This window comes from Periophthalmus magnuspinnatus, chromosome 5 (genome assembly GCF_009829125.3).
Source record: "Periophthalmus magnuspinnatus isolate fPerMag1 chromosome 5, fPerMag1.2.pri, whole genome shotgun sequence".
In the NCBI taxonomy this organism is placed as follows: Eukaryota; Metazoa; Chordata; class Actinopteri; order Gobiiformes; family Gobiidae; genus Periophthalmus; species Periophthalmus magnuspinnatus.
Window position 1 is genome coordinate 27228395 of NC_047130.1, and position 25925 is coordinate 27254319.

Genomic DNA, 25925 nt, shown 5'->3' on the forward strand with positions numbered 1-25925 from the left:
AAACAGGAAATTAAGCGTCGATAGAGCTGCAGAGAATAAAATCAATCCACTGCATGCGCTTTAGGGCAACGGGGATGGAAAACTGGTTTAGAGGCGTAAAAAGAGCATTTTGCTTTAACATGAAGGGTCCGGAACAGTTCCAGCTCAGAAACGAAAGAACACTCTCCCTTGGTAAAGACAGAAGGCGCTAATAGTGCACGAAAATTACCACCATCAGAATATAACTTTTTTTGTTTATTGCAACAAAAAGATCCCCTTTCTATAAACTTGGAGAAAATGCTGTGTATGCGCTTACTCCTGTCCTCTTAAATGCGCTGCTCTGGACCGGAGTGTTGCATGCTCCTAGTGCTGCTGCTGCTGGTGGTGCTGGTGGAGGTGGTGGGTGTGTTTTCCCGCTCAGTTATCCTGCTGCAGCTACTCCTGATTCCTGAGTCAAATCTGCAACAATTAAGTGGTCTCTGGTCACAATAATGCATGCATATATATGTGACTTTGATATAAAGAGTGAAAACCAATTTTGGTATTTATTGATGATCATAGGGCGACTGATGATGCAGAGAGCTCGATAAGCACAAGGGGGCGCTCGTGTAACCTGCACACCCGGCTTTATGGTTATTCAGAGTGTTTGATGTTAATATTGATAAATGTGTATTGATATATTTGAATGATGAAGTAATTAAACAAGGAAGAGTAACCATAAGAATAACACACAAGCCAATAACACATTCATTCATCTGTTCATTCATTCATACATCATATTTAATTTGCTTTAGTTCTTTTTCATTTGTGCACATATGTTGTACACACCTGCACATATGGTAGTATTTTTTTTACCTTCAAGGGGACACTGTGATTCTTCAATAGCAGCCACTCGTGAAGATTTGCAGTACATACAGAATGAAAGTACTTTTGCACCATTATGATACTTTTTTTCATAACAGTTGAAGTCTGAGATTGGCTTGGAGTGTTTACAGAGGATTCATACTGTTTCTGTTTGTGTGCAGGCAGTGTGATCTGGACATGAATGGGAACACTGCTGCTGGAAGCCTCCCTCACTCCAAAAGTGCCAACATGGTTTCAGAGGTGTCCCAGGAGAGCCAGCCCTACAGCCGGGTCAGTACACACGCACGGGCACGCACACACGCACACATGCACACACTCACACCATGCACTCAGCTCAACTCTTATGTAAGATACCATTGTGAGAGAGAGCCTATTCTAATGTATTACTACAATAAAACTACAAAGAAATAGTGTTTGAGTTTAACATAATAAAACATTTTATTTAACATGTATACTGTATTGGTAGGTAATGCATAGATATAGATCAGTGGTTCTTAACCTGGGTTCAATCGAACCCTAGGGGTTCAGTGAGTCGGTCTCAGGGGTTCAGCGGTGGTCAAGACACGCACCCAACTCATATGATTTACGGACTGTGAGTGTCTCCAGACGTTGGCCCAATTCGACAAATGCACCCTTTGATGTGTCTATCGACGTACCTGCCCAACTTAAATGAGCCATTTGAACGGCATAAAAACGACATAAAAACGAAGAAAAGGAACAGACTTTGCTGTGTAAATGACATGAGAGTGGCCAAGGTGAAGCCATGCATTTCTGAACTGGTCTGTCAAAGGCAACAGCAGAAGTCACACTGATTTGCACTAAATATTCATTATTATTCTAGCCTGATGGAAATTAGGTGATGGGTGTGTGTTAAAATGTTAAAAATAAGAAATAGCATAAATACAATAAGTTCATTATTGGTTTTACTCTTTGAACACAGTGATGTTAATGCACGGTTCATGTGCACCAGTAAAACATACATATGTCTTGAATTTGAAAAAAAAAAAAAAAATACATATAATTTTCAATAAAGAAGGGTTCGGTGAATGTGCATATGAAACTGGTGGAGTTCAGTACCTCCAACAAGGTTAAGAACCACTGATATAGATATTCAAAAACGTATGAATGAGCGGTGAATAGACTGCATTATAATTACAGATACTGTGCAGTAAATCAAGTAAATACAACTGCCCTGAAATCTAAAGTTTCTTTTCGGTGCCTGCAGATTTCTCGGACGCCCCGGAAGACTGCTTCTTTTGGAAAGCGTTCCAACTCCATGCGCAGAAATCCCAAAGCTGTCGTCACAAAACAGGGCTGGCTGTACAAGCAGGTCAGAGCATAATTACTTGCCTAATTTTAACCAAAGAGTTTCCTCTACCAGAAAGTAAAAGCTCTAGTTATTGCATGTCATTACTTGTCTTTGGTAATTCCTTTTGTTAACTTGCATGTTTTGTCACCGCATGTCTCACTGTTTAGATTTCGATTATTATTAGATTAGAATTAGAATATTATTTTGGAATTATTGCAAATCTTATTAAAATGCCTTATCTGCCAAATAATCTTATGCAAAGAATAATTAATTGATGATTGTGCATGTGTGTGTGGTACAGGGCAGCAGTGGAGTGAAGCAGTGGAACAAGCGCTGGTTTGTCCTCACTGACAGATGTCTGTTCTACTACAAAGGTTGGTCTTTCTTCTACTTTCCAGCACAAACTGACCATTTGCTTAAAACATATCAAAAGTCACATACTACTAATAATTGATTTCAACAGTAATATGATATTTTTAAGTATTTAGTCTGCTGGCATGAATGTATTTGGTGTCTGATGGAGGATATGAGCCACAGCAACTTAAAAGACTGTGGATGAATCAGGGAAACTGTTTATGTTTTTCCATACACATACATTCAGAAAAAGGTATGAGATAAAATTATCTGCATTGTTAACTAGATTGTTAGTTTTGTGTCTTAAAATTATGTATTTTAAAGGTGTTGTCCATAAAATAATTCTGCATTCTTCTTGTATACACATGGGGTGTACTATTTGCATGGGAAAGGTCATACACCATTGCTCTCCTCTCACACTGACAGTACAAATTAACTCCGTAAACAGTGAGTGGCTTAGAGGCATGTACATTATATTTGGTGTACTAACCCTTCACCCGAGTTGGGACCTTAATTCCAATAAGACAGTGTGGCGTTTGAGATTGTTGTGGGAAATATTTTTCCCTTGGTGAAGAGTTGAATCGACTGTACTCAGGAACAGAGATGCATTGTACAAGAGAGCATAGCAACAGTGAAAACAGCAACACAGTTATTCTTGTTCTTGGCTATAAATGTCCTGGCATAAAAGGTTCTTATACATTATTAAAATTCTTCTCCATAAGACGCTACATGCAGCGCTTCTCCCAGTAGACCCGAGATATTTGTGTTCACTGTTTGTCAGGCCATGTGCAGTGGTCATTCATGTGTGAGATTTGCTGTACAATACTGTTTGGCCAGATTGTATATGTCCACACACCATGACTTGTTACTTCTATAGTTGTATAGAGTGTCAAAAGAGTGTCACTAATGTAATGACTTGCATGAATTATTTGTAATTTTAAGGAAAAGGAAAAGGTTTTACCCTTTTGTGACTGCTCTAGCTGCATATTGTTATATTGTTTTCAAAAGCTGCATCCTGTGATTTGTAAAAGAAAAATCTTTTACGCCTTACTGTTAAAAAGTAAAGCATACTTTTTTTCTCACACTTTGTCACCCTTTTTTTAATCACTAATTGCCTGCTACCTGTACAAGTGTCACCCCAGTAATGCACAACAAAATAACCTCTGCTCTGGTTGGCTGCAGACAAAAAAAAGGTTCAGAGATTTCTATTTAAATATTTTTTTCTACTCATCCAGATAAAATTGGTTATAGTACAAATAGATTTTTTTTTTAACAGTAAACATATTAAGGTAAATTTAGCTCTATCCCTTCTCTTGTTATATGTTACTTGCCTATTAACAATAAGCACCTGGGTTGATAATTAAGCAAGTCTATTCTCTGCTTTGTGTCTATGGCGAGACTGACTCCCCCCACTGCGTTAATGTTACCCTCACAGGGTGGCAGATGGAGAAGAGGCCTTTTAACAATTCCCCTGGGAACATGAGGTTGATGGCAATTAAATTAAAAATACGGTGTGGTGTCACTTTTTTCACTGTTTATGATGTAAAGGAGCAAAACATGCTTATTAAGTTTTAACAATGCTACTATTGCCAATTGTATAATGTATTATAATATAGGTCAGCAAGTGAGTAAACAGCATAACAGTTTAATTGAAATTGAACAATCAATGCTTGTAATGATGTAACTTTACAGATTTCTGCATACGCAAATCATCTGTCCCATTGTGTTTATGCAATGTGGTGTGATATATGTTTTGATCAATTCCCTGTCCACACTCTGAGTTCCTGACCTGGTTATTCAGACAATTGTTATTCAAAATCAAGAATGGCTAAAGCTTTATGGATTCATTGTTTTTAAAAAAATATTTGATGAAACCTAATGAGATATTTGCTTGTACTATCACATTGTACCTTCCCACTGTATAGTAGTGTTGTGATGGTAAACAGACTCTGGTGACCCTGCAATGAAGATGTGCTGTTAGCTCCAGTTACACCGCAGAGACAAGTTACAAGAGACAAAATACACACAAAATGCTGTGGGTGTTGGACGAAACTACCAGAAGACTGTGTTTGCTTGAGTAGTACATCTCCTGGACCTCTGAGAACAGGCGATAACTGGTCCTTTACCCAACAATGTCACATAGGCTACATTTACAAATTATCAACAATATTATGTCCAGCTTGACATCAGTTCCTTTCCCTGCATCTGTGTTTATTTTTCCATTAGTGAACTTGTCTAAACTGAACAGAGAAATACACATTACTTGAGGGTGAACATCATAAATATCATAATCAATAGCTGTGTTACTATTGTTCAACCTACAGCTGTGTAATATAAATATTAGCCAAGTGATCAATGGTGTTACAATGTCCTTAAAAGATTTGTAGATTTAATGTGTCATTTCAGATATTACAAATCCCGATTTTGAGATAACATCGCGTTTCCGTGTAATGTGCACACCTGATTAATGCATTTTAAGTGCTTATAAATTCCTAGTGGACATGAATCAGTGAGTTAATCATTATGATCCCAGGTTTGTCCTGGGCTCCACTGTTAACACTACAATTATTTACTTCCTGTGTGATTATACATCCGTTCAGAGAGTGTACACAATGGGTTTCTATGGTTATAACCTAATAATATGATGGAAGGCAGCCAAAGTGCATTGCTGTCTCCTGTTCTGTGTGCCTGCAGGTTCACAGACTATAGGAGCAGGTACATTTGGGCTGCGGGCCAAGATTCCTTCTCCACTGAGTCACATGGGCAGGTCGTTCTTACATAGACACACACGCGCTAGACCTAGGACGAGGCGTACTTGCTGATTGCACAAGCCCGTTTTACCCCTCCCCCAGTCCTGCCTCTCCTTGGTTTGGTCTCCTTCCCTCTCTGTCACTCACACACCCACTCATAAATACACACGCTGCTGCTACTGCTTACTGCCAAGACCGGGGCGCAAGCATGTACAAGCGCTCCAGACAAAGGCTTTGAAATGGCTCTAAAGCTACCTTTCAGATATCTGTTCTTCCTCTCACTGCGAGTATTGGATATCGCTGGCGTCTAACCGTGGAAGCCATTATAGCCTGCTTATCACTAGACTCCTGGACCATTATTCTTCAGAGCTGTCAGCAAAGGAGAGACGACTGAGAGAGCACAGGAGCAGGTCATTCAATGAGATTTCTCAATGCAGGATTAGCTAAATGAATCTGATGTTCGTATTTTGGGGATGCTTTTGTTACTGCTATCCATCAGCTAAGGTTGCCAGCTTGTGTTGACGTGATGATATTTCCTTTTTCACAGACGAGAAGGAGGACACGATATTAGGAAGTTTACCACTGCTCAGCTTCCGAGTCGAAGGAGTGGAGCCATCAGACAACATCACCCGCAAGTTTGCCTTTAAGGTCAGTAAAACGTGACCGACCACTCTGTTTTGTTTTGGTATTCTGCACGTGCTGAGGCTGCTACTGAGCTGCAGGGTGTTTCTGTGAGCCCCGGCTGCTCTTTTATGGAGGGCAGTGAATTTGTTGGGTCTTAGGTAGGCTTGTTCTCATCAGGGTGGTTGCTGGGTTTGACATGATTGATGGCAGCTGACTGACAAATTAGGTTATTGATGAGAAGAGCAGTGTGGGAGGAAAAACTTGAAATTGTATGGTTAAAGAAAAACACAGGAAGCAAAACACATACAAAATGTTGGATTCAGTTATTTAAAATGTAAAGAAATGCTAATCAAATAATTTATCTATAGAATTTTCAGTTTTCTCACATCAAATCTCTGATTGAGTAAGGGGTTTTTAATTTGATTTGGCAAGTTTTGTAATCCGGATGTGGTCAGGGACAAGTCCATGCGTCAGTGTATGAATAAAATCAAACAAAGATTGCTTCAGATAAAATAGTTTTTGCTGTAACTTGTTCATTTGCTGTGACTTGTTCGTCTCGAAGAAAAGGATGTCTTGTTGGATGTTTTACATTAGAACAAATCCAACTCTGGAGCTCTGTAATCATGGCACAGGTTGGAAGTTTACTATAACAGAGCAACAATGAGCCACGTGATTCTGCGTAAGTTGCAGGTAGGACTGTACAATTAATAGTATTTTAATTAAAATCAAAATTGAGTCATCTTTAATTGTCAATCATCACCTTAATTAAGATGTCTACACCCAATCCTCTGTCAGTAAAAGCATGTTATCTGGAGCAGAGGTCAGACTTTGGAGGATGTGTCTATTTTTGGTGTTATATGGCAATTTTTAGAGGTCTGTCTTAAGTATGTTCAAGAAGTTAATATTTAAAGGCATTTTAATTAGTTTTAATATAAGATAAGATATTATATAAAAGTTACATTATGTTATTTTTTATCATCATATCATGATAGATGAATATGAGAAAAAAAAAAAATTGTTTGTCTTATCGTTCAACATCAGTGGCAGGAAAGTTTAGTTTTGTCACTTAAAAAAAAAACAAAACAGAGTTCAAATTCTGTGAATTTCCAGTACACCAGAGCAAAGTGCAATGCCTGAACTCTGAGTAAACACATGTGAAGACACTGACCAAACAGACACAATGTCCCCATGGCTAATTGACTGTCTTCTGGCAAACCTAATAAAAGCCCTAACTGTGTTCTTCCTGTCCTTACTAATACATTTAAGATTTCTGTTAGACACTTGTCCCGGTTTAGTCCACCTTTAGTGGAAAACATGATTGAATCACTTTGTGTATCAGTGGACTGGTTATCCCCTCAACACAGCAGGTGTCACCTCAATCATTGAAAGACTCTCAAAAAGTCACCATTGGCAGGATCATCTGTAATACAATAGCACATTGTGAAAAATCTCTAATGTGGCTTTGCATGTAAACACAAACTGTTGTGTGTGAGTTAGGATTTGTATTACCACATGCGTTTCAAGTTTTTCTGGTGTTTCAAGTGTTAGGCATAGTACTATATTAAAGGTATTTACCTTTTCAAGAGTTATTTTTTTCCCCAGTATTAGTTGTTATGATTTGATATTACATTGTTATGAATTCCACAGCTGTCAATGACCTACCAGTGTGATAAGTGTATAAGTTCTGTGCCTCATTAGTAAGATTATACAGGCTCATTCATACACAGTGAACTTCTAATGTTCCTTTACTTTTAAATGTGTTAAATAAAAATTCTATGAATCTGAATAAACAGTGGACTTGAACTACACCTGATCCCTGATCTAAAACTGTAATAAGAGACTCTTCTGGCTTGGCCCTGGAGGTGGTAATCCAAACCCTTTTTGTTGTTGACTCTTTCAGGTTGTGTGAACGTTGTGGTAGTCGCATTAGTTGTTCTGTTTGAATGTGAAGTTAGGACAAGTAACAGCAAAAGGCCGAGAACTCGTCCCATTTGAATCCAAATGTTATCTCACTGCTGTTACCTTGACAGACTGCCATGTTTGTCTATGACACAAGCAGCTGCCCTGTTACAAAAGACTATCTTTCAAAAAATAAGTAAATGAAAAGGATGCTATTTGTGTGTGTGTGTGTGTGTATATATATATATATATATATATATATATATATATATATATATATATATATATATATATATATATATATATATATATATACATACACACACACACATAAAAATACATAAAATTGAAGCATGTGTAATTAGACAAATAAATGAAAATTTAAGGTGTATGATCAACAGACTTCACATGTCAACACAATGACAGAGATTCAAGTGCGTGAAAAGGTCCAGTCATCCCTGAGGGGTCTCTAAGCTACCCCAATCTTATTTATGTCTGTGGGCTGCTGCTCCTAAGTCGTCTGCCAATGAAGGCAAACTCTTTGTACTTGGTCTTAGCTTCAGGTTGTTGAAATGCACAGCACACACCACAACAGTCATCCTTGTTATTTTTTCCACCAGATACTGGTAGAACAAAGTCAACAGGCAAGCCTCTACAAAATCAAGGTGCCCAACCTAACCATTACATAAATCAGTCTATTATTGTGACATGCACTCTGCTGTAATGCATCTAGAAACTGTTGAGAGGGAAAGCTAGAAAGTTGGATCAAAATCAGCTTGAGCAGTATTTGTTAAATCCTCTCCACTTATTTTCTTGTGCATTTTTATATATTAAAAAGTCTAAATGTAGTAGGTGCAATGATTTGCCTTGTTTTTCTTAGGGTTAATAATTATGTTATGTCATATAATATTGTTTCTGGTAACCATGTTTTTAAAATGTACATGTTATAATAAGGACAACTATTAGTTATAAACTTCATTTAATCCATGAAACTGCTAAGGGCCTCATGCAGCACTCTGAATGTCAACTCATATTTATTCACGATGGGGCAATGGGCTGGTTTTAGATTAGAGCTTAGAGGCAAACTCACAGTAGCACTGCGACACATGCTATGTTTGGGGTTCCTAACACAAAATGCATTATTATTGAATGTTCTTCAAGAATGCATTCAAAATAAAACAGAGAAAATGTATAAAATTGGGTCTAATCTTGCAAATCAGAAGAGTTCAGTACCCTTCGTACACTTGTCCCCAGACTATCAGACACGTGGATTATGTGTATTGGACACACTGTCATATAAAGTAATAATTAACTTCTTGGTGGGTCTCTTTCCTGGTGTGCTGAAAAACCACAGGCTCGTTCTAGTCCTGTTTGTCATTGTGTGCTCCCAACTAAGTGTGTGGTTGACCACATGTAGATAGATATATACTGTAAACACAACCCAGATCATGTGTCAAAGCTCTTCCACTGTAAATATTGAACACAAGGATCTGAGTTGGGTCTGTTACTTGGTCCTATGACTGAAACACAGATACATTTCACTTGACATACAGTAGACTAGTTTTATTATGCCAGATTTCATATAACCCCAGCCTATCACAATTATGCACATTTGTTTAAACTTGAATTACAATATAACATTCATTATGCTGTAGAAGTTAATATAATTTTGTTTATATGTCTGTCAAATTTTTAGCTGGTTTTGTGTCATTTGTGTCAGGCGACAGTAGCTCAATTGGTCCTCTGATCCAAAGGTTGGTTTGTGATTCCAGCTCCCACAGATAAATACTTTAGTTGTGTCCTGGGGCAAGACACTCAACTCCTTGATGTAAAGTACTTTGAATGTGTTGAAGGTAGAAAAGTACTATATGATTGTGTCACTATTTACAATTACACAAATTATATTTTAATAATAATTCACCAAATTGCCTTTTTTAAACCAAATTCTGTTAAAAATTTGAATGGGCTCATATTACAGGAAATTGTGCTAGTTGATTTTACACACTTCAGTATCCTCATAACAAAGGAGCAGGTAGTGTAAACAAAGGACCATGGATAGAGTCTGATAATGTGACATATTGGTTTACAGTTTTTATTATAATGTGAATATGTCTAAGCTATCACCTCTGTTATGATCACCACCGAATTTGATGCGCCTTTGTCTCACACTACCTAAACGTGGAACAAAGGAAGGACAATAAAGCCAAGGAGGCCACACACACTCCGCCTCTGTTGCCATGGCTACTGCTGCCTGTTACTATAGAGCTATTTCAGCCAATTGCATCACGTTGCACACTGTGGGTGGGGTCTGATTTTTGCTCCACCGTGGAAGGAAGTGTCTTGGTGACGTCATTTCCTCCTAATGCCTTGAATGAATCTGTGTCTCCAGCATCACATCAACACACACAAACGGTTTGAGAGCCCGAATTGCAGTTTCAAGGTCAACACTGCGCAGCCATCGAACATCCGCTAGAATATCACATATGACTGATATATCTTGATGATGCTCTGTTCTGATGTACACATTGCATAACTAAAGACAATTTTTTAAATTTTTTAAATTTTCTTTTTAAATTTAGGCAGGATAAATAATATTACCTAGAACATAGTTAATAATCAGAGTTTTGCTTCAAGTAAAATTCATTAAAAAACCAAAAACATCTACCTAAAATGACTCCAGGAAGATTGACAGGCCCTCAGGTACAGTTAAGGGTGATCCAAATAAACACATACACAAATCTACCAGGAGAATTGTAACATGGTGAAATGTAGCATATTATAGAGATGAACCCAGACATCGCATAATCCATAATCCAATCTGGACAAACTGTGAGTTAAAATAATCTTGAACCTTCTTGCTGTGAACCCGAGTGATGTCTGCTGCTATTTACACCAAACAAAGTATTTCATGTTTTCTTCCTGTTCCCGTTTCTTTGCCTTCTCCGAGGTCCTCCAGCTGCCTCTATGTATAGGAGGTAAAGCGCTCATCTTTGATACACTGGTGTCTTGTAATTGCATGATGCATGATGCAAGTGTCAAGACTTTTTGGACCATATTTTTACTTTTGTGATGTGACTTCTTCATCATCCCATCTGTGCTTATTATATCTCTGCTGATAAAGGCTATTAATACATACATTTAAAATTAGATTTTGGTTTTATTCATGTTTTCTTTGCTGTGTGTCTTTTTGGACTATGTGTCGTCATGTTTACGGATTGAATGGCAATGTTAGTCTTAACGAGGGTTGCAATTAGTCGGAATAATTGTGGTTAGCCGACTATTAAAATAATTGTAATCATTATCGACAAACAACATAGACAGCAGCATTATAAGATGAAAACTTAAAAACTGTCTTTAATTAAAAAAATTACTTTCTCTGAAATTATTGTCAAGAAACCCTCAGTCTCATATTTCAACCTTTTTTGGTTAAAAATTCATTTACGAAATCTCAGAGTACAATAGTTGCAGCCCTATTTAACTGTGATGTTTGTGACAACTTTGAGCAAAAGATTCATGAGATCTGATCTTGATAGTCTGATCTTGATAGATCTTTGTTGGGCGTGAGTCTGCATGTTTTCTTCTGATCTTGTTTTATGTCCATGAACCTCCAGCATGGTGGTACTATGATTTTAACAGTGATTGCTAACAGTTCCTTCCTGTGTTCTGCAGGTGTGGCAGGAGGACCATGAGAACGGGAGTGAGGAAGATGAGCTGAAGGGTCCTGTTGTGTTTTGCGTACAGGCCGAGCACAGCGGCACCAGGACGTACTACTTCAGCGCAGACAGTCATGAGGAACAACAAGAGTGGATTGGAGCTATGAGCCAGGCAGCAGACGTGGAAACAACGCAAAGGTGTGGTACTAATAGGCAAACATTTCAGTACTGATAAATACACAGGAAGTTAAATTTGTCTTTATAATTCTAATGTTTTTTCATGTTAAACAAAGCAAATAGTGACACAGTGAGGCTTATGTTAATACTTACACATTTAGAAAGTTTAAAATACTAACACATTCGAACAGTGGCAGATATATGCAAACAAATACTGTCCCGCTGCTCAGTTGCTGCTCAGTTCTCTCCGTTCACCCTCCCCAGCATTTTTTCCACACACAACATACAAGAAGGTAAATTTAATATATTAAATGCTAATTGCTCAGGCTCTGCTGAAGCTAATAATCAGGACAAACTTCAGTAACACAGTAAGTCTGAGCAGACTTTACACGTACTTTAATAATAGTTCAAAGTTCTGAAAATGTCTGTGCTATATTTACCAACATCTGACCCATTGATTTTGCAAAATATAAAATGCTGTAGTGTAAAAATAATATCCTTTCTGTAACTAGATAAAGTGGAACATCCATAAAGAGGGACATGTGGTCAGTTTGAGTCAGTTTATTAACATGAGTGAGCAGTTCATATACAAACTGACACGTTTTTTCAGCAGATTATCTCTGATTCATCACATCAACACAAGTATTTATGCATCTGACTGCTATGTTCAGTTTGAGTTACAGAGATGGACATGCTAACTTTAGCTATCAATCTTAGCTGCTTGTACTTTATTCTTGTTTAAAATCTCAAATGTTGATTGATTGTAGTGGTGTAAGGGGTGATACTCATGTAGATGATTTAAACAATGCTGCCACACACAGGTAGGCTACTGTAACTACAAAATTGAGGCTTTGTGTTGAAGATTATCTCTTACTTGCAGAAATACCATAGTTTACTTATGATTATCTATAGGTTGGAGCAAAGATCTAAATAATATTCATTTCAATGTAAAGATTCTTATCACAGTATATTTATGTTGCCAGCCATATCAAAGAATAGACAGAGGAATAGTTTAGTGAAAATCTCATATTCATTAAATTGATTTAACAACATCAACTTTAAGAGCACATTTATACAGCAATCATTTATTTGTTCTCATTTGTTCAAGTGTCAGTGTAATACAATACATCTTCCTTTTTTTACTGAAGCTCGGAGACCAGTGGCATCACAGCTGATGTCAGCAGCACCATGGTAACCAAAGCCCCGGACCCCCAGACGCCACAGACAGACAGTGACTGTAAGCCCCCCTCCCAGCCCCCTTCACAACCCAATGGGAATGGACCTGAAACCCCTTCTCCCGCTCTGTCCTGCTCCAGACCGGACAATAATAACAGTGTAAAGACTGAAGCTCCAGTGGAGGGTCCAGGGGGTGTACCTGCACACTCCAAATCTCACCCAAATGGCTGGGCCCCTCACAACACAATTCCCAGGACCAGTGCGGCCCAGAGCCACCACCAAGAGCGAACTGTACCCCCTCAGGAGGCAGTGGTCATGCGCAGGGGCTTTGTGCCCAGGACAGCCCCAGAGAGAGTGGCACAGAGGAGGAGCTCCATGGCCCAGCTGCAGCAGTGGGTCAACCAGCGCCGGGGCATGGCCTCTCAGGAGGACCTCCACAGGTATGTGCTCATGGTGGATTGTTCATATAGTCTCTATGGAGTATCACTTCAGGTTTATGGTACATGGCAATCATACATGAGAGTACTCTTTGTAAAGAAAAGAAAGGTTTGTTCCCTTTAGGATAAACCATTACATTGTTTGGACTTGGAGTGTTGAAGGTGAGAATTATTACTGTTTTGTACAAAGTTAAGTTTTTTAAGTTACGTTTTTTTGTTTATTTATCAGGGACAATGCACATAAATACACTGACATCTGACAAAGGCTTTGTGCTGTACAGAGCAGGCCACAGCACTCTGACATGACCTGTGTGCACTGTTTGTAAAAGGCTTATCATTGACCTTTGTATTTTAAGACCATGCAAAGTTAACAAAAAGAATGCATGCAGTATGTTTTGTTAATGTGATTATAGCTACTGAGTTACTTAATATGTATGTCTTCCCCCCCCCTCAGCCCATCTCGGTACTACACTGTCAACAGAGGTGTCTCGGAGTATTATGGGTACCCTCCTGACCCTCGCTACATGGATGACTACCCCTTGTTCTCTGGTGGGATGAGACCTGACAGCATCTGCACTTTGTCTGCTGTGGGGGCTTACGACCAGCGCTGGACCCTGGAAGACAAACGGCGTTCGCTCAGAGATGGCCCCCATCAGCTGTACGGGCCCCCGATGATGAGGGACTCCTGGGGCCCACAGCACTATGGCATGGAAACATCCATGAGGCGCCTGTCAATCCAGCCTCGCTCTCGCTCTGTGCCTCGGTCACCATCTTCATCTTCAGGGGGGTTGTACTCTCCAGTGCCTCCCAACTACGTGTCCCCAGCCCGGTCTCCATCCACGCGTTTTGACCACGACCCAGCACGAATAAGGGATGACCACATTTACGCCGACCCTTCTGTTTACAGTCTGAGGAGGTCTCTCAGCTCGCCAAAGGTCAGATATACTCAGGCTCAGAGAAAAACATTGATGTGTGGGTCGAACCCTAACCAGCCACGCCCAAGAGACAGATATTTTGTTGTGGCAATGTCACACAAGAGAATTGTTGATAGTTTAATCATAGTTTAACTGCAGTAGCTAAAGGGGATGGGATGAACCAGTTCAAAGGAGACAATTATGAAAATGTTATGTCTGTATTATTATTATTAATTGAACGCTTCCACTTTTATTGAAATATGCTTGATACACCACGCATTTTACACCACTAACATACTACCCTCCCTTCTCTTTATGTTTGTCACTCTCCTTCCTTCCTTGATATCCTCAGTATGACTTTCCTGGCACTAGGAGATCCCTAAGCCAAGGCCTGTACCACCACAGCTACCCTGTCTCCCCCTCCATTCACAGTAAAATGGTATGTGTCACTGCTTTAGCCACCGCATTTCTTTTTCCTTCATGCTTTCTGCTGATCATGCTTTCTGTTAGTTCTAATTTTGTAGTATTGACTCCTTGTCTTTCTTTCAAGTAACATTTGCATGTGTTCATTATTGTCTATTATGTGGTGAACTTTATTTGAATCAAGATTTTGGGTTTGTGCTTAAGAACTTAAAATATAATATAATACAATAATATAATAAATATAATGTTTATACCATTAGTATAATAGCAAAATTACATGAGTTTACTATTCAGTGTAGAAAATTGGACTATTGCACATGTACAAAATTACTAACACATTAATAATAATAATAATAATAATAATAATAATAATAATAATAATAATAATAATACATTGTTTTTTCACTGTTACTCAGAGAAGCGTAACAATTGTGTAACACAAATAATAAGTATGGAATAGAAGATAGAAGAATGTGTTTTTGTATTTATGAGCAGCTTTATGGTTAACATTTGAGGATCATATTATCCATTTTACGTGGTTTAATAATATTAAGTGTTTTTGTTTAGGTTTAGGGTTTGTTTATGATCTAGTTATGTTTAGATCCAACATATATTTTAAATGAATCCTTTAAATGTTTTCTGGTGTTGAATCAAATGTGCCTGGGTCACATATTCTCTTGTGATGAAGTTTTGATGATCACACTGATTGGGTTGCTTTGTGGAGCTTATCTGTGCTCTGTCTGTCCTGTCTTGTCTCCGCTACTTTGCTGCTGCTTGACTCAGGATGACATGTTAGACTTCCAGCTCCAGCGCAGTCTGGACTACCTGGATCAACAGGTGGGATTCTGTGACTTCTTTAACTTCTTATGGAAATAATGGGCTCAGAAAATCCATTCATTGAACTGAATCACAGATGCTGTATAGTACATACAGTTTATGTTTATATTGTATTTATTAGAGAAATGTAAAGAATATTGGTTAGTACTCCAGACAATGATCCAAACTGAAAATTGGTCTTGTTCCAGGTACCTCCATACAATGATCCCTACAGCCGAGAGCTACACCCCACACTAAAACTCAATGAAATTGAAACGAGTGTAAGGATCATGTTCCATTTATTTCTTTTATTATTTATTACAGACTAGTCTTGATATCATGTATTTACTTATTTATTTGTTTTTCTCTGCACAGAAACTACTTGGTCGACTGTGTGAACAAAACCGCTTTCTGAAAGACCAAGAAGCTCTTGTCCACAGGCTAAGAATGGATAAGGTACATAATGTATATCATTGTTTTATTACCTAGTTGTTCCATGAGTCTCTCCATGTCTATGCTCCCACCCACTCCCACCCACACCCACTCCCACCCACACCCACAATCCTTCTTCTCCCCCTCAGGTCACAGTACCTTTTGCCCACTCAATTACTGAGGTCATAAGCTTCACTTCTGAAACCTCTGACCTCTGACAGTTTACTTCACTGTCCAGTTTCTAAAATCTGTTTATGTTGAACCAAAGGAATAAAGTAGAAGCCTAAGGACTTCTTTGTGGCTGTATTTTATTCAGGACAACCTAGAGGATGCACTGCTGTCCACTCACCAGGAGATGGAGCTGCACCACCACCAGCCTCTGGCCATGGAGAAACTTCAGTTCAAGAAGGAGGCTCTTCAGAACCAGCTCATTAACATCCGTGGAGAGCTCTCACAGGCTTCTAGTGTAAGACTCCCTTTGATAGTGTGATATACAATGCATTACATACATCATCTCTTCTAGTAGGCTGTTGCTGATGAAATTGAGAAAACAAACAAATTTTAACCCTGATTTAGGCATTAACCACTGCCCGTATGGAGTTTGAGGCTTTGGAGGATGAGGCAAACGCCATTCATGGAGATCTGTGGGAGCAACTCAACGCTGGAGGCCAGGTGACACAGTCTTTCCTGTTACATTTTCTTTTGCTGTTCATGAAATTGCGCAGTGTCCTTAAACCTTAAAAATGTTATGAAATGTCTGAGCTATTCAGCCAGAGCATAAAACAACACTTAATATATAATTTGCTAATTAATTTGTTTGTTTTTATTTTTGCAGAGTGTCCTTGTTCGTAATCACATACAGAAGGAGTTTTGGAGAGTCCAAGATGTATTAGAAGCACTTCATAAAAACAATTCATCCAGAGGCACTAACACAGCCAAGCACAAAAGTAAAGCTTCTTCTGTTCTAAAGATCCGAAGAAATATATATTCTACCTCATCTAATATCTTACTGTTGTGTGTGCTTTACAGTGGTCAGCAGTGGTACCTTTAGCACCAATAGTCCTGCCAGTCCTCTAAGCTCCGTAAGCCTGACCAGCCCACTCAGCCCCTTCTCCCCACTGCCTGGCTCCCAGACCCCCCCATCCAAACACCCTGAGGTAAGAAGTAGCTGCATCTACCCTAGACCTGACAGTAGTGGATTGTGCTTAAATGATACCACTCAACCCAAAATGCGTAGAAATCCTATTCCTAAACAGCGACCTAAGTCCTGCATAGTTTCACAATGCGAACTAAAGACGAGGTCAAGACCCAGGAGTTTAAAAGATCCAGATCAAAGCCTGCCTGTTTTGTTGGAGAACTTTAGACTGCCCTTAAATATTGTGGAAGAACCTATTTTTGACTCTCAGATAAATTATGAGCAAAGTGTTACACCTTGTACCAAGGATAAACAAAGGAACCAAATACAGTATTACCAATGCAACAGTCAAAAGGCTCACGTGCCCCAGGTAGATGAACCAACGTGTCTGCACAGCAGATATTGCCAATCAGTTCCCATTCAGGAATCCTATCAGACCGATGTTCTTGACCTAATTCCAGAGTCGTGTCCCGTCTCAGTCATTTGTGTAAAAAAGAGTTTCCCTGAAGCATCTCATGTGATCTATTCCCCTGTGGGCAGTCCACAAACCTGCCCCAGAAACAGCTCCCATAAAATCTTCAAGCAGACACATCTTTAACTCCACACAACAACGATGCTTCTTTTTATTTCCAAAACTTTGCAATTCATGTTTTGTCCTTGTTAACAATACTACATGATTGTTGCATAAAATGTATCTAGAGGTTCATACAGTTCTTCTAATCTTCTAATTCTATAAATATTTTCAGTTTTCTTTAATATAATTGAGTTCAGTTTTTTATGTTTTACAACAGAAGTATGATGGTGCATGCCCCATCAATTCAATTCAATTCAATTCAAGTTTATTTATATAGCACATTTAAAAACAACCTCAGCTGACCATCATATCAGATATCATACCATCATATCAGATGAAACAAATTCAAACTATTTTTGAAATTTTATATTCATTTAAAGACGATATACATAAAGAAGAAATATCCTTATTCTCAACATTGCTTTCCCTGTAGTTGCTTAAATACTTGTTTATTATTTTTTATTATTATACTATTTAAAATGATAACAAATATCCACAGTGCATTCATCAAACAAAATATCAAGTTTTAAAAAGACTTGTTAAAAGAATTTAGTGAACATTTGTGTCTAAACCGTTGGACTTTCACATCAGTACAGATTTGTATAATTTGGAACTACATTTGTAGTATTAGTATTTGAAGCATTTCTTATCTTATTTCTAGTCTTTTGTGCTTTGCTTTTCTTCATATTTAAACATTCTGCTGAGGTATGCCTTTCTATAAGCTTATGATCTTGCTATTATCTTCCCCCTGCTCTCCCCTGAACCTGCCCTCTCTTCCTTCCCTTGTCTTGCGCCTTGATGGTGAGCCAGGAGTGTGTCCCTCCCCGACCCCCCCTCCCTAAGTCCTACTACCCCCTGGAGTCCTCCCCCAGCTTCCCCCCCTCCACCCCGCCCTTGTCCCGGGACAGTGCTGCCTGGCTATGTGGCTTGGCCTACTCTGACACAGAAGATTCTTACTCCAAGGTACTTAAACCTTTCAGCCTCCTACATGCTACGTCAACCAGTCTGCAGGGTGACTTAAATCTGACTGACTTAACTCATAACCACTGCGCAAGTAAGATTTTTTGAAAGCTCTCTTCTGTATTTTGTCATTACTTTCTTGTCTTGGCTACTTTCTGTGTATTGCTTCAACAACACCAAACATCGGTGATTTAATTTAGTCCACAACTGAAAAACAGGTTTACGGTTGACCATGAAAACACTCTATGGTAACAAGTGATATAAAGCTAGAATATCACTTATTTGTCATTTAATAAAGTAGTCAGGTTAATTAGGGGGTTTTGTTTCTGCGTTCAGTATTCAATATTTAATTTCATTGCCAAAACACGATAATTTAGTTCAGAGACTGAGAAAACCACTGTGTAAACATTGTTGCATAGGATAGAGCTAAAATAACTGCCTTTTTGTATTACTGAAGTTACTATCACTCTTATCACACACAGAATATGAGTGATGCAGAGGACACAGCCCAGGACAGACAATCCTCCACAAATAAAGGTAAACCAAAATGATACATGTGCATATTTTTAAATGAAATATTGTTATGGCTAGTACAGTCCAAAGCAGTCAGTTGATTCGATATTGTATTACTTTGTGTAAACATTTCTTCATAATTTGTTAGTGGGGGTTGTTCCACCACGGACAAAATCTCCCACAGATGAAGTTCCCACCAGAGCATCCGGTGGATCTCGGTATCGTGGAAGAATGCACAATGGAATCTCAAGAGTATGTAACTCAGTAGACATTCAGTTATTATCTTACATTTACAAACCACAGATTATTGGCATTCAGCAAGACAATAAGGGACATAATAACTTGCACAGTACAGACTTGGCTAATGTCCTTTGTGCATGCATAATCAAGCAGACTAATATATTTTTATCTGAAGCACATATATTGGCATTGGTTTGACTCAAATCTGTGTGTGCTGCTGTAGGAGCGTCCAAAGAGTGCAGTGTTTCCAGCTGAAGTGAAGCCCAAAATGAGTGTGGAGGAGCAGAACCAACGGCTGAGACGGAACCTAAGCAAGAGGCAGAGTCTGAACTTAGGCTCACACAACTACAAAGTGGTAGGAGCATTACATGGATATATAGTACTGGCATATTCTGGTTTATACTGGCTGTGAAAATTTATATCTCAGGATTTTTTTTTTGGCATAATCTCGATAACAATATTCAGACAACATTTCAACAATATATCAAAATAAATGTCTTGTTTGAGGTTCAAGTATTGTATAAAACGTAAAATAGACCATAAAATTTACCACAAAAGGGTAAAAATATTATGCTACACTAGATGTTTCTGTCTCTTTTTGAAGTCATTTTTAATAGTTTTAATTATAGACAATATACTCGATATTCTAATTTTGCATATCTTCAAAACAACAATTGCGATATTATCCATTTTTCGATTTATCTCCCACCCATACCTTAGGCTAGTAACAAGAGTCAATGTCAGTTTATTAAGTATTATGCTGATTTTTATTTTTATTTTGACTGAATCCAAATAAAACATGCTTTTGTTTAATTTTATGTAGGTTATAATTAAGCACCAGGTGTGACTTTATTAGCTTTATTTCTATGTTGTCTGTATTTTATCAAATGCTATCTTCAGTCACTCAGTTTCTTCAGTTTAGAGTCACTGCAAAAGCATGGACTTGTCATTTAAACCATTAAACTCATTAGTAAAAAAAAACAAAACACTTTGATACACTAGTATATAGTTCCAGTTCCTCAAGTGTGGTGTGTTGACATTAATAATATAAGTCATATAAGACCACGTGTGTTGTGTGTACAGGTTCCTAGACGGCTGACAGCTCATGAGATTGATATAAAAGAATTGGAGGCTGCAGTGCGGGGTGAGGGCCTGGAGTCTCCCAGTGAGGAGATCGCCAGACTCAGACGTTTACAGGTGGAGCCCGAACTCTATGACCAGGTACAATACCACCTGTCCACTCTATTCAGGCACAAACACAGACAGAAAAAATATATAAGCCAAGTATCACAGAAAAAACAATACCCAGACTGTAGACTGTGACTCCCTTGTTGCTCAGTGTTAGATGTCCAAAGTAACTCGTTTGTAAACCCAACTCATGGCTTGTCAACAAAATGAATACAACATTACTTCTGTTTTTTTTATTCTGATTTCTTACTTTTGTATTAGTTAATTTACAGATTGGTCTGTGTAATCCTAATCATATGGATGTATCAGTAGTGTCCAGATGGAAGTCTTGGCCTCTGTGTAGAGAAAAAGGGTGCTCCAAATGACCAAGGTCATATTGAGCCAGCCTAACCATGTGCTGCTCTCGCAGTTTGTGCTAATGCCCTCTGGGAGGCGATATGTCACCCCACAACAAAAGATTAATCTACATACATTTCTTTATTCCTTCTGACATAAAACCTTTAAATGTGATATGAATTTGCTAATGTGTCCCCTGATGTACTGATGTTTGAATGTATGGTGACTGATTGATTGAATTTGGACATGTGCATCTTTACATACTGTGTATATTTTATACATTATTTTGTCAAGGTCTTGGCTGCAGAGCGCCTCCTGGAGGAAGATGATTCTGTTCCTCTCAGTCCTGCAGAACAGCAAGAGAAGCAGAAGAAGCTGGAGCGTATTAGAACTCTTATTGCCAAATCAAAGTAGGTTTGGCTTAAAAGTAACTGTTAATAGTTTATCTGCTAAAATAAATCTTTATTGTCTTTATTGTAATTTATTGTATTTTTGTGGTATTGCTTTAAAGCATTGACTCAAGTTTAGCATATTTTTCATGTGTTTAGCTTGCAGAACATGGTCCCAGTACTAGATGGTCCTGTGGATGGAGCGCCCCCTGTCAGCTCTCAGCAGCAGTTGCAGGAGCAAGAGAAGCGCATTGAGATCTCATGTGCCTTGGCTGCAGAGGCGTCCCGTCGCAGCCGCCTGCTGTCTGGTAGGTTACCTACTTTAAAAAAAAATTGTGTACAGAAGTATAATTTTCCTGCACAAAGAAAGGACTGAAAAATGTGCTGTTGTCCGTGATTTGTAGTGTGTTCGTATTAAAATGTTTGTAGATTCCGGTACTGCATATGTGTCGACTAAACCTGGCATTATTTCATGTAGTACTACTAAGTTGTGCGTGCATGCACCAGCACATGTACTGATGAAGTCATCCTAACCTCAGTTCTTCCCATAGTTTGTATTTGTTCACCATAGACATAGATGTAGAATGTATGTTTACCCAAATGTTCTGTGTGGTTGCAGCCCGCTGTATCCCCAGCCCCCCCACCTCCCCGACCCGTCCATCTCCGCCCTCTGAACCAAACTCTGCCAATGTCATGAAGGCATGAGCACACAAGGTAACCCACTGTCCTGCTCCTAGATCCTTCACCACTGCACTTTCAGTAGGATGTGTCCTGTTTCACTGAAGAATGTAAATCACAGCCAGCCAACATGCCGCTCCATTCATTGCTGGTTGGTTTCACCACTATTGCCTTGTCTATGTAAGGATTGCTCACAGTGTAGTGATATAAAACAGTGATTAACTATTGCCAGAACTACCTGTGTGGTTACTCAAAAATAAAACTCGGTAGTTAGATAGGTATAATAAATAAATAATAGGTGGAATCTAATGAATCAGATATAGCTCTTAATTGAATGCAATTGCCAACTACATAAAGAAAATGTTATCTTAGTAACAATTTTGACATTTCCATGTAATAATTAAGCTGAATTGCTGAATTATTATTTTAAATATGCCTCAAGCTGGAAGTGATTTAAAGTTGTTGTTTTTTTCCCATAAAACATATATTTTTGTAGCAGAAAATGAGTCATTTCCATGAGTCATTTTACACCCCCTTAGAAACAAGAAAGTGGCCATAAGGCTGTGGAGGACAATTCTTTCTTAACTTTGCCACCTCAATATTTCACTTGTACTGTTGTAATGTAGTTCTATTTACTCCCTCCTGATCGCATGGACAATGGGAGTCATTCAGTGTTTTCAGCATTGCCCTTTGGCAGTCACCCAGGATTCATAGAACTATAGTTCCATTTGTAACTCTTTGATATGGATGTAAAGCATTGTTATTATGTGCAGCATTAAAATACTCTATTCATTTTACTGTTATGAACTTTATTTTCCTGTGTTTGTCTACAGCTCAGGCCTGGGTTGCTGCCAAGTTTGACCGAGCTTCTTTCTGAGAATTCACCTGACTGACAATGGTTTCCCCTCACCTCACTTCAATTTGACCAAAAAGCTAAAGCTATAGGAAGAGGACTATAGAAGACACACCAGATTCAAGTAGCTCAGGACTCAGTGAAGTGAAATGGGACCTGTTCATTTCGGAGTTGTGTTTGAAGATGAGCTACGTCCACATGGAATAGCAGCACATTTGCATGGTTCCGGATGTGGAGCGTCCCGGGAGGACATGTCTCTGTGGTCCTGCCTAGGACGTACATAAACTGGGTTGTGCTCAGCTCACTGTGATGCCTCGTTCCCATCTGTCTCCATTACCTCATGTCAGCAGATCACTTCTGTTCATATGCAACTTCATGGCACTAAACAAAGCACTTGAACACACACATGCCCATGTTGTCAAAGAGTAACACTCACTGTAGAGATTTACAGTCTTTAACCCTAGAGTACAGCACTACTGTGTATATAACACTACAGATATTATTCATATCCTGACTATTCTAAACTATGAAAGCTGAGCAGTATCTGTTTTAAGAATGGACTTCTTTGGAGGTTCCATCTGTCATTTTGTTTCAGTCATGTTACGTTGGAGTCATCTGTGTCCTCTTATCAAGAATATATTAGGTTTCAGACCTTGTTCAAAACCTCTTGGTGTCTACATGCAGATTATTTTATGGTTAAAGTTACAAAAGTGCTCAATAATTCCTATATAATATGTGAAGTCTTAAAGTGGCTAAAACATAACGTTTTAGCATAGCGTGCACCAGTCCCTTTTTGCCATGGATAATATACACATGCATGGTGGATCAGAGCTTTCCTGACAGTTTGGATAGTTTTCTAAATCCAACCTATGTGCTCCCTCACTTTATCGGTATCAGAATGTGATGTGGTTACATTATAAATCAAGTCGTTATTCACTATTGTGAATAGAACCTATTCAGATAAAGAGTCATTTTATGTAATGGAACAGAGCAGCAGTCATCCCAGTAGTGTTATGTCATCCTTTGTGTATTTAGAAGAAAGTTACTAATGTTTAATAACTTCAAAAAGACTAAGCAAACATATGAATTAATCATGCTATATTATTTGTAGAACTACAAAATGCATGAACATTGGACAGCTGTTAGTGAACCATCTCAACAACAGCATTTCTCTGACCTGGGTTATTTTGACAATGTAATTTTAAACTGTTAGACTGAGCAAACACATAGGTCTGTTTAATTATGTATCATGCAAATAACTTTATTCTAAAGTGCATCCCTGATAACAAATTGTTTTACAATCCAAGATATGTGTTGATAGCTCTTCCCATGTGAAGTCACTGACACAGATTATAGTTAAAAGTTTATTGGGATTAATGCTGTGTTTATGTGCTTGAGTTGATACAAAAAGTGAACAAATAATTTACCGTTACCAATGCAAAAATACCTCTGCATGTTCTTTCCTTGCCTTATGCATTTGTTAACTGATATTTAATGAAAGCTTGAAAACAAATGCCTTGATTGTGTCTGATTACACGTGAACGCAGCATTAATATCAACTTTAATATCTGTCAAAGATGTGTTCAAACTGGACCTTCTGAGTATAGAAATATGTGTTTGTGAGCACACATATGACCTGTACAATGTAGCAGATGATACTGTCCAGCGTTGTAACACTCTCTGTTCACTGTCTCTTTATTTCAGCATGTCACTTTAGTTAGCACAGGTCAATGCTTCATGGATAATGTTATCAGCTGGAGTTGGTGGACGTTGAACATACAGTATATATATATTCTGTAAAGTAAATGTATGTGGAAAGTGACCTTAGTGTAATTCTCATACAGTCAGTTATTTGAGGGGAACTATACAGTAGGCTATTTAACTGTAAATGTTAATGTTCATTTGGTTCATTGCAGTGTGTTTAAAATAATGTGTATATGACATCAATTGGACTGATGTGGAAACAGATTTTGTAACACAATTTGGCTAATGATCATTTCATAATTCATGTAGTCATGTTCATTTGTTCAGAGTCATAAACTTTCATGAAAGATAAAGCAAAAAACACTACAGCTGGAGAGGAGATTTCTATATTTGTTCTTTTGCAGATTTTTTAGAAGCGTGGAAGATGACATGCATATTTTTTTAAATTCATGGATAGTCACGTTTCACAAACCTAATTTTAATGTTATTGAGAAGAGTTTGATGAAGCAAAGCTATTTTCGAATGAATTCGGAGAAAAACATTGATCTATGTTGTTAATATTTGATACTCTTCTGTATGTAGCATTTGAGGCTAATGAGAATAAAGATGACCTACAATATATACACCAATTATTGTATATGGTATTTACAGTAATTGTATGCTGGATGATTAATAATATCAAATGTAACCATTTTGGGAAAAAATACAAAGTGCTTGGACTATGCAATTAATTAAAAACACTGCGCTTGCTTTAAAATATTTGCAATAAAGTGAATGTATGCCTTGTTTCTCCAAGTGCTTATGACGGCAGCATTTTGTAAGCTTTTGTTGATCAGTGCATAAATGATTCATGCTGCTGTGGTATAATATAATATCATTTACAAAATTACTCATGTAATGTAAACATGTAAATGGGGTAAAACGTAACAGGTATGTTTATAGGAAGAACATTTTAGTGAGCAGAGGAATAACGGTAGCAGTTGTGAAAATAAGGGCACTTGTAACAACTGTCCAAAGGAATTGTAAAAAGAAACACAAAAATAAATGTAGTGAGAGTAGTTCTTTTAATCTCCAAATTCACAAGTTGCTCTTTTGTCCTCAATTACATTTTATTGCCCGAATACTCTTCAACAAAGTATCCTCCTTTTCCGTGATTAGGATGAAGTGGCTTTTAAATGGCACTCAAATTGGTACATTTAATGACGCTGTCAAAGCAGAATGAACAGAAACAATTGTCAACAAGTGTTTTGAACAGCCTTGAAGTGAATAGGCAGTAAGTTGAAAAGAAATGTCATTGTTAGAGAGAAGCAAATAAAGGATATGTTATTCATAGTTTGTCTAGTGAGGCTTGCATTTGTCATGGACTTAATCAGACAGTATGCTACATCAGGGTAAACTGCTCCTTTTCTTTAAGAGTATCTAATAACCATCTTTAGGCATGGCTGATTGTACCATTGTTACCAACTGATACATGCACTACATCATTAGACAATTTTATTCCCCCAAAATAGTGCTACTATTTCATTAAACTACACGTAATTTACACTG

The 25925-nt window shown here is 38.1% G+C and overlaps 1 protein-coding gene across 3 annotated transcripts; it reads left to right on the forward strand.

Annotated features, from left to right (window-relative positions):
- The first annotated feature begins 131 nt into the window (after positions 1–131).
- On the forward strand, positions 132–25179 carry plekha6 (pleckstrin homology domain containing, family A member 6). Of its 3 annotated transcripts, XM_033966936.2 has the most exons (23): positions 132–171; positions 1005–1113; positions 2069–2173; positions 2454–2526; positions 5804–5904; positions 11449–11630; positions 12758–13225; positions 13677–14157; positions 14489–14575; positions 15585–15656; positions 15751–15831; positions 16124–16273; positions 16384–16479; positions 16643–16754; positions 16837–16964; positions 18959–19013; positions 19138–19241; positions 19453–19584; positions 20313–20450; positions 21048–21163; positions 21302–21450; positions 21762–21856; positions 22654–25179. In XM_033966936.2, the coding sequence occupies exons 2-22, from the start codon at positions 1021–1023 to the stop codon at positions 21845–21847; spliced, it is 3009 nt and encodes a 1002-aa protein (XP_033822827.1). In that variant the 5' UTR covers positions 132–171; positions 1005–1020; the 3' UTR covers positions 21848–21856; positions 22654–25179. The 3 variants fall into 3 exon arrangements, with proteins under 3 accessions (XP_033822827.1, XP_055077874.1, XP_055077875.1); XM_055221899.1 differs by lacking the exon at positions 14489–14575; XM_055221900.1 differs by lacking the exons at positions 132–171; positions 1005–1113; positions 2069–2173; positions 2454–2526 and adding an exon at positions 5415–5666.
- Positions 25180–25925: the final 746 nt, after the last annotated feature.

Coding starts and splice junctions, on each gene's coding strand:
- plekha6 (XM_033966936.2), top strand. CDS start 1,021: ATGAATGGGAACACTGCTGCTGGAAGCCTCCCTCACTCCAAAAGTGCC. Junction 19,585..20,312: donor GCTCACACAACTACAAAGTG/GTAGGAGCATTA, acceptor TTGTGTGTACAG/GTTCCTAGACGGCTGACAGC. Junction 21,451..21,761: donor TCGCAGCCGCCTGCTGTCTG/GTAGGTTACCTA, acceptor GTGTGGTTGCAG/CCCGCTGTATCCCCAGCCCC.